At 41.7% G+C, this 9,992-nt stretch overlaps 1 protein-coding gene across 1 annotated transcript; it reads right to left on the reverse strand.

The window, feature by feature from the left end:
- On the reverse strand, nucleotides 1-675 carry EPCIP (exosomal polycystin 1 interacting protein). The gene has a single exon (XM_009978983.2). It carries the CDS (start codon nucleotides 673-675, stop codon nucleotides 1-3), a length of 675 nt encoding a protein of 224 aa, XP_009977285.2.
- Between the last annotated feature and the right edge of the window lie 9,317 nt (nucleotides 676-9,992).

Here is a 9,992-nt window from a genome sequence, read left to right on the forward strand (position 1 = left end):
TCAGTAAATGAATGTTACAACATAGCTCTTGTTATCTGAGGTGGAGAAAACATCAGAGTACAGCAGGCTGGGGAAGTACTTGGTGATACTAGAGACGTTTTCTACGCTGTATGACTTCAGCAAAGAATATCCGTTGAAAAGCGAGGTATCCAGAAAGGAAATATATACAAGCATTTGCCTGTCTTTGTTCTGCACCGCAAGTGAGTCTTCTTTTTTGTTGCTGCTGCTACTGTAGATGGTTACACTCTGCTCTGGAAATCGTCCCTTGACCTTGTTTACCCGGAGCTTTCGAAGTCCCCAAATGGCCAAGTATTCTGTTGGGAGAGAAGAGGTGCCACAGAAGGCAAGCTTCAAATCCCATGCTCTTGTGAAGTTGAGGAGCATCTCCAGCATGGAGGTGTCTGTGAACCAAATGGTCAGGTGGCTGTTGTAGGTAGTTTTTTCCATGGTAGAAGGCAGCACCGTTTTGCAATTGCACATCAAGTTTGCCAGGCAGTAATCGCAGTCACGGATATCCGCCGAGCAGCTGCAGTTGCGAATTGTGTTTTCCTTGGTGAAAATTAGCGTGTGGTTCTTCTGACTTCTCACAAAACTGCCGGCAATGTGTATGCCAAGGAAGCCAGCCAAAAGGAGAGCCAGCCAGAAGGATAAAGCAGAGAAGGCTGTTGGCTTCATTGGGACTGGTGCCAAGCTGCCAAGTGTCTCCTCCTTTTGCTCAGTGAATTGTATCACTTGGCTTTACCTACTGAGGAAGAACAACTTCTTTATTACACTAAAGACCACTCACCAGTTAATATTGCTTTGCTTTTCCCACTCTTTATCTGTCTCATCTATTCAGAACCATATTGTAGTTTGCAGGTTGCCCTACATGAGAGGGGAAGCACAGCTACACTGATTCAGAAAAATGAATTGTGACTCATGTTTGAGAGTCTTCTTTCACTCCTCTTTTGCTCTAAATGGTTTCATCTGCTTATGGGACAGCTTGGAGACCCTCTTCTCTATCCAGGCAGCTCCTCAGCCTGCCCAGTGTGAAGGTAAGGGCAGGACTCCTCCTGCTTGTTTCTCCTTTCTCCTTCCTCTTTGCTTCCCAACAGACAGAGATGACAAATGACCCTATTCTCTGCTTTACAGAGTGAGGCAGTCTGAGAAGGACTAAAGAGAAGTGTTTTGGTTTACACCTGAATTGCTAAGTAAGGGTTGTGATAACCTTCCCTTTACGCTGAGTGTGGGATATACTGGGCAAAGAGAAAGAGAGAAGAAGCACTACTGGACACAGCAAGTATCTTTCTGAGCTATGTGGTATGCTGATAAAACCTACTTTTGATCCATATGAAGTTACATAAGGTAGATTTCAATTAGACATAAGGAAGAAATTTTTTACAATGAGAGTGGTGGGTCACTGGAACAGGTTGCCCAGAGAAGTTGTAGATGCCCCATCCCTGAATGTGTTCAAGGCCAGATTGGATGGGCCTTTGAGCAACCTGGTCTAGTGGAAGGTGTCCCTGCCCATAGCAAGGGGGTTGGAACTAGAAGATCTTTGAGGTCCCTTCCAACCCAAACCATTCTATGATTCTATGAAGCTACGTCTGCTGCAGCCTTAGCCTGTAACTTTTGAGGACCAAGGACCACCTCTCACTGTGTCTCTGCACAGCAACTAGCTGTAAAGGACCATGTTAAATTTTTTTCTCAACATTGCTGTTATAAAAAAAGCACCAGTCGTGATATCTGTCTGAACATTACTGGAAAGAAAAACCACCAACTGAGCAAAAAACCACCAACCGAGTTACAGACTTCCTGAACAGGTTATAAAAAAGACTTAACCCCACACATGCACCCAGGCTCGGGGTCCAAAGAACGGAGGGGCTTGAAGACCCTCGGAGACCCCTGAGTGTTGACAATATTGGGCATGTGCACTACCGCTGGCTGGTGGGTGGGGTTAAGCAAAACTGTTCTTGGAATATCCTAAATGATTCTCAGAAGAATGATGAATATGTAATGAGAAACCCCAATAAAAGAACGGTACCGACCAACATCGGGGAGGGGGAAGAAGAGGGAGAAGAAGGCACCCACGACATCATTGGAACGTCACGGCGGCAGACAGAACACCACCCCCCCACCGCACAATGCTGCAACTCTGTCGTGGTATGTCTTCTATCTCTTCCTTTCCTTTCTTTTTTTTCTCTCTCTCTCAGCGTTTTCCTCTCTCTAATAAATTTGCTTGGCGCCTGACTGTGTTTTGAGTCTTAATTCTGTTCCCAAGAATATGAACAAAAACCATGCTCTGGTCTATAACCGGTGTGTTACACTTGCATAGGATCTCAAGCAGTTCCTTGTCGTTCTTGAACTGAGGGGCCCAGAACTGGACACAATATTCTAGATGCGGCCTCACCAGGGCAGAGTAGAGGGGGAGGAGAACCTCTCTCGACCTACTAACCACACCCCTTCTAATACACCCCAGGATGCTATTGGCCTTCTTGGCCACAAGGGCACATTGCTGGCTTATGGTCATCCTGCTGTCCACCAGGACCCCCAGGTCCCTTTCCCCTGTGCTGTTCCCCAACAGTGCAGTCCCCAACTTGTACTGGCACATGGGATTGTTCTTACCCAAATGCAAGACTCTACACTTGCCCTTGTTGTATTTCATTAAATTTCTCCCCGCCCAACTCTCCAGCCTGTCCAGGTCTCTGAATGGCAGCACAACCTTCCGGTGCGTCAGCCACTCCTCCCAGTTTAGTGTCATCAGCAAACTTGCGGATAGATCCTGGCTTTGTTGGTTGCTCTGCCCTCTTCATTTACTCTGGCAAAGCAAAGTAGCACCTCCACGCATGCTTGTGATGATGGAGCGAGTTTCCATCCCAGCCATGCTCCACCTCAAATGGTTGGCAGCATATTTGGTGGGGACTATTGGATTCTCAGCTACCAGCCCTTTGGTTTTCAGAGCAGGGTTGGATCTCACCAGGAGCATTTGAGTTCTCCTGGCATGTTATTAGACCATGGTACAAGCAATGATGCAGAATGTCATTTCTCAACACAAATTATAAGATGTTGGAAAGTTTGTCTGATTTGACTGTAACTGTTTTGAAGCACCAAGAGACATTAGAGCCAAATTTTGACCAAAGGTCGCAGGTCCTAGTGAAGGCAGCAGTAGGGCATGCAATGGGCAGAATTTGGTCCATAGCATGTGAAAAGATTGATCCATGTCTAGAATGCATGTATGTCCAGCACCTCAGTGGCAATATACCTACAGTTTTGGAGAAACATGCCAGATAAACAGGAAAATAATAGTATTTATAATAAAAACACAAGTTGTTTTTGTCTGTTACTCAGTCTTCCATCATTGGACAGTAGAATCTTCTGCTATAAACTTTGTGGTCATTTAACAGACAACTAAAGTGTCTTTAGGAGCACACTATAGTTATCTCAGTCAGTAGCACTATCATATGCATGGTAGTTTACCATGTGTGTGATTTAGATCTAAATGTTTTAAGCTCAATTCCTGCTGCAAATTCAAGTGGGAGTGTTTTTTGACTAAGATTAAATTTTAAAAAACCCACAAAACTGCCTCTTGACAGAATAGTTTGTGTCATACTTTCCACATTTCTCACTTAAAGAGGATATAGTCCTCTAGTTCACCTGTTTTTCTTTGAAGTTCGATCTCCTGTCAGTGAATCTGTAGAAACTGTGATAGTTCATAAATGACCAGGACCTTGCCTTCCATGGGAAATGGAAGAAAAGCAAAAGTTACATGCACATGGGAGAAAAATCTGCACATAAGAAATGGTGTACTCTGGGCCACACGTTACCACCGGATCCTTTCCAGGAATGAAATCTTTAGCTTGGGATAGACAGTTGCATGAAAACATCAGCTTATCGCTTAACAGCAGCCAAAAAGTAATTAAATTGTTAAGATGTAAAGGGAAAATGATGGAAAAAAAGAGAGTGCTGTTAAGCTACTGTGTAAATCACTTGTTTGCTGACACTTGCCTGTTGTGTGCAGTTCAGATCCCACTATTTCAGAAAGGATACCACAGGACTGGAGTTCAGAGAAGAGCAACAAGAGTGACGAGATATGGAAAGGCTTCCCTTTAAGTAAGTTGGGGCTAGGTAAGGCAGGACTATAGGTGGGAAAAGAGATGATTGAGGCAGGATATGGTGGTGACCTATAACAGCACAAATAACATGGAAATGGTAGGTAAGGATCAGCTTTTCACTGCTTCTTCCAAGAACAAGAGCAAGACATCTCAAATAGAACCAGTAGGGTCACAGCTGACTTGTTGATCCTTAGCAAAGGATGTTGGGGATGTGTCGGGGGAGTTCCTGGCTACTACAATAGAAAGCACCTGTGCCTTGTTAGGACAGGTGCTGTGAGTCACGTTGGTCAACCGGAAACCACGTGACTCATGGCACCTGTCCTAACAAGGCACAGGTGCTTTCTATTGTAGTAGCCAGGAACTCCCCCGACAGGGATGCAAAAAGTTTTCACAAGTTCAAGGCAGGAGTGGGTGTGTTCAGTGAGGAGAAGTCCACTGTGGTTATCGCACCACACCTGGCTTCAAAAGGCCCTGTGCTGAAAATAGTCAGAGGCAAAGAAAGTTATAGCAATAAGTATCACATATTCTCATCCTATTCGAAATATCTCCTACACATCTTACAGCTGCACATGGAGATGGCTACTTGAGTAGATGGATCTTTGGTCTAACAGATATGGCCATTCTGATACAAGGCCTATATAGTGTAAATGTACACAAACTGACTCAAAGGTGATTTAATTCTGCATGTACTCCCTGTATGTTGTTTTCTTAAATGGAAGATACAGCCATTTTAATGCTCAAATCAAATATTTAATCCATGTTGTGGAACATACCAGAAATACCAGTCCAACTGTTAGCTAATGTTTAACTTCAAAGGTCAGACCTGTCCAAGCTGTAGCTGTTCTGGTGTCACTACTGCTAGATTAATTTAGTCTCCAGTATCTAAGCATCTAGTCATGCATCACAATGAAAATCCTATTACTAAACCTCTACACTGTACTTATTTTCTCAGCCCTTAACCGTGGCTAACAGTTGTGATAAATCAGAAATCTGTAGTATCGCCACTGTTTCACAACTCAATGAAATTACATGGATTTGTCCATTTAGGAGGTGATATTTGCAAGAATAATTCCTAGACAATGTTAACAATATGAGTTTGAACTAAGTAAAAGAGGTTTTAACTGAAGACTCAGCACTTCTGCATTTCAAACTCCCACCTATGTCAAAAGGGGTGATACTGCTTTTTCTATATAACGTGTGAAGACTTAATAGTGATAAAACATTAGAATAAAATACTTTGATGCATCTTTATTAATTTTAAATCTGATTCCTTTTCACTTTCTTTTTTTTCAGTACCTGAAGAGTGTAGAACCTTAAGTTCTCTACTGTCTTGCAGCCAACTGAAGAAAATTCTCTTTCAAGTTTAGCTTAGCTGATAGGATTTGGGCTTCATCCATCAGAATCCAAACACAATTCTAAATCTTGGCATTCCAAGAAATGTTATCTCCAGGAATACTTGCCATTTTCTTCTGCTCCCTGCAGCACAGAAACATTTCTATTAATTATGTTCTTGGTATTTAGTTTCTGTGTGGCCCGGTGTGTGATATGCAAGCAGTGAAAAATATATGTTGCAGGTTGTCTGCCTGTGAAGTGTCAAAGTCACCTGCAGTGCACCTTAACTTAAGCTACCAATTATCTACAGAAAAATGTGCATTATATGGCTCTTAATCAAACTACTTGACTGTCTGCACTGGTTAAGGCTTGGAAAAAGGTTGGCTTTAATTTTTAGGGGTGAGGGGTGCTGCCTTGCAAGGAAGAAGTGAGTTAAAGCATAGATAAAACTTAACTGCTCTAGCTTGACAACTCTGAGTCGTATCTTTTTGAATTATTACTGCTGTCAAGGCACCATTAGGAGGAAGGGGGTTGCAATTTAGCGAGAGATTCTTTTCACTAGAAGTCTGGGGGAGAGATCTTTAGCTTGTCTTCTCTAGGAGTAGCTCAGAAGAGTCAGAGTTTCAGTAAGGAAGATAAAGAAGAATGTGAAACAAAAGTCACAGACGTGACAGTTGAGGGACAGGGCTCTGCCAGGGTAGATGATGTGGGGAAAAGAAAGAAGATCAAAGAAAAGCACAGGTATGAGAAACAGGACCAGGGCCTGAATGTATGCACCTGCAGGATAATGTCGGGTGATTAGGAAGCAAAATGATTGAGGTGATCTGAGTTTAATCATTGAAAGGACTGAAACACAGGTTATTGCTTTTTTTTTTTTTTTTTTTATTCTGGTGTGCTGATGTGTGGTGAGCTGCACAAAGAGTAAAGCCTTTGTCTCTCAGGAAGTACTTTTGAAGTTGCTAAAGCTAACGGAGTTATTTTCTAAAGTCTTCCTCCTTTGCAGAGATTTCTTATATTTTGGATTGCTTGTAATGCAAAGATGCCTTCAGTAAGGCTCTTGGAGATACACAAAAGCCCTTTATTGTAATGTTGCCATTAAGCTGAAAGAAAATATGGGGTAATTCTCTTGCCTATTGAGGGTCTGTGTTCTCCATCATCTCCAGATTTACAAAGAATGATAGAATATCTTCAGAAAACTGGAGAATTTGGCTGTGGGGATACATCTTTCAACCATGCTCTCTCTCTGAGCATTATCCGCTCCCCTTAACAGAGATAATTTATTCATTGAGCTCACTAAAATATTTTTAGATATAGAAACCCAAAGAATGCATCAGATCGTGTTAAATGTCTTTCCATACAGTTTTCCAGGGAAAATTGGTGACTGTGCCTTCTTCCCTAATTTTCAAATCAAGCTTAGCTAGATTTCCAATATAATCAGTACATATTCAGAGACTAAGGAACAGTCTCATCATATGCATTTAATACACATGTGTTCAACTAGTTCTGCAGCCTTCTTCCTTGATTAGGGCTGGGAAACACCATTTCAGTGATAGAACAACCCAACAGACTCAGTCTATGTCTAACTCTTCTACTGTGCTACCAACTTTGGCAAAACGAGGCTTATCATGCAGTTTTGAAGAAAACGTCTATGGATGTTGTTTCTACTTAAAACTTTTAAAATCTATAACTATTTAAAGACTCATCCATCTGACACAATGGATTTTACAACTTGTTTCCATAAGCCATTTGATATTTCCTTGCATAACATAGCATAGCCAGTATAGCAGTCCTGTAAAAATCATATAAGCATCTTTCAGCTTTCCAGTTTATACTAGAAGATTGCAGAACTCTAGAAATGAGAATGGTATTTCAAATCTGAACTTGGCAAATTATCTGAATACTCTTCCCTTACAGATGGGTAACCAAAACCTGCCTGCTTTTATGTATCTGTTCTGGTGCAAAGAATGACTCATTTGTCTACCGAAGCTCAAGCTAAGAGGCAGCTGGTCTGCATTTTGTTTCCATATAGTCGTTCAATTCAGCTGTTTCAGACAGATGTTCTTGTCCAACCTTATACTCAGTGTCCATCAGTCCTTGCAAGTTGCTGGAGTAATAAAAATTGTATTACATTTTCATACCAGAAGTGATTGAAATCGTTCATTAACCAGTTGCAGTGAACTGATTGATAAATACATTTTGATTAAAACATAGAATGGCTCTACAGCCTAAACGTGACATGTGCTACAGGAGTCTTGTGCTATTGTCGAAGGTTTGATTTAAACTTTGGAGTAAAAGAATCTAGAGCTCTATCAGGCTGCAGAATGACCTCCAGCAGAAGTAATACCACCTTGGCTTTATCTCTTTATCCAATGCAATAATAAATAATTTGTCCAAACAGATGGTGGTTAATTCTAACAACATGTTTTTTTCATGGTGGTATTATTTCTAACAACATCCCAAACAACGATGTTTCAAATGGGGCATAGATGAGATATAACAATATGCCCTTCACCTGACTGCACTGATAACCTTTTCTAAGTTGTTCTCATTACAGTCAGCTAAAAATTGCAGTGTTTTGAAACTGTGCACTGTGATGGCAACGTTTCATTTTATCAGTTACTGGCCAGGTTTTGTTACAGCTGCAACCTTCAACAAATCCAATGTCTGCATAGGTAAATTGAAGGTAAAGCCTACTTTCCTTCCCTTTCCATCTTTATGTAGTTTGGTTTTGGAAATACAATTAGAAGTGGAAAAAAGAAGAGGTGAGTAAAACTAGTAGATAAATAGCTGTGGAGTCATGTCCGCCACACTGCCTCTCTGGCCAGGATCACAATGTTGTAAGCGTTTAGTTTTGAGAATGAAGTGCAAAGTTAAATCAGTGTATGAGAATGACTCAGTGACTTGAATAGTAATTAGACTGTATTGCCCTAGAGGTCTTTTCTTATGCCTGGGCAAGCAGTCACCCAACTTCACTGAGCACTGCTAAGAGTACCACTACTCCATGGCAATTACCGATAGTTGATCCAGTACTTCTCCCAGCAGCTGACAGTGCTTCCCCAGTAGTCACCTGCCAATTACAGCATTTGAACACTTCAGAAAGGTTTTGAAGTGTGGATTTTGATTTCTATGAATTGAAGAGATACCTCAGTTCAGGTATCAGAAGGCAAAGATTCAGCAATTACAAAAAGAGTACTGAGAGCAACTCTGCCACTGCAAGGGCTTTCTGGGAAATGGGGAGGTGGAAGTGGAATACGTTCAAGATCAAGAGATTCTTAATTGTCCTGAAGATGTTAATCATCCAGAAGGCTTTAGTGATTGGTATCATCTTCTTGATTTTCATCTGGCATTTAAGCTTCCTGAAGTCCAAAGCTAACATCCAGTTTTCCTTGTAGACTCCTTTAGGAAAGTCTTACTTGACATTGAAGGGAAGCTGTTGCATCACCCTGAATTGGAGCACTTTTTGTTGTAACCACATCTGTTCAGCTGAATACTTGGAGAACAGGAAAGAAAGGTCAGCTCTAAGCACCAAGAGCAACTCCGTAACAACTAAATAAGTCTATAGTAAAGCATGTGTAGGAGTACCTGGACACAGTACCTAAACCCCAGAGCACAGACTCAGCAGACACAGGTGGATGAGGAGGAAACCACAGCAGCCTGTATGGTGGAACAAGGAGGTAGCTGTGGGCAAAGGAGGCACTTGCCTCTCCTCCACCCAGCCCCTTACCCCTAGCAAATCAGGAAGCTCTTTTAATAGGGCAGAACATGCAGAAATAGTACAAAATTGAGGTCCTGGGGCAGGTTTTTTGCTAACTTTCCAAGCATGTCTTGCCAGAAAGTAAAAGAAAAGGAATAACGTTTCTCTAGAAGAACCACCCATTCTGCTTCTGCTTTGGCTCCTGGTTCATGTGGCTGATATCCAATCCAATATTTGTTGTTCAGTAACGAGTTGTTCCTTCTGTGCAAAAACTGGAGAAAAACTAGATCCCTGCCTTGGAGTCCGTCCAGCCTGCAGTGCTGGCCTGGGGAGGGGTAAGGCAGCCACCGCTTTGGAGCTGGGATCTCTGCGATAGGAATGGGAGAAGAGAAACTGCGTCCTCTGCTTAGCAGCAAACAAAAATCCTACTGATTTAAGGGAAATTTTGCTTGCTCCTGGTAGCAATAACCTGCTTCTGAAAAAACAATTTTGAGTGATCTAAATCTAACAAATCATTCGTTCATTTTTGTCCCGAATAGGAGGCCCTTCAAGTGAAAATAGGACTAGACACAGATATCAGCAGAAAATGATTCCAGTTTGATTGCTTCAGCCATGCGTGTTTTTAGATGTGTGTCCTCTTTCCAGCATTGAAACCCCTGTTTTATTACGTGCTGTCCCAAAAGTTTTCTAGCACAAGATTCTATACCCACTCCTTTTGCTTTGCAGGTTTTGATAGCTAAAGGGGATTTTCAATGCTTATTTAGTAATAGTGTCATTTCAGGTTTCTGAATTTGCTCTGATCTATTTTTTTATTATTATTATTATTTACTATTTTTTACTTTTTTTTTTTTGCTAGTTGCAGATCTGTGTATTAA

This window comes from Tauraco erythrolophus, chromosome 1, assembly GCF_009769465.1.
Source record: "Tauraco erythrolophus isolate bTauEry1 chromosome 1, bTauEry1.pri, whole genome shotgun sequence".
NCBI lineage: Eukaryota > Metazoa > Chordata > Aves > Musophagiformes > Musophagidae > Tauraco > Tauraco erythrolophus.

Bases quoted from the DNA above. Each gene is read 5' to 3' on its own strand.
- EPCIP (XM_009978983.2), bottom strand. From the start codon at position 675: ATGAAGCCAACAGCCTTCTCTGCTTTATCCTTCTGGCTGGCTCTCCTT.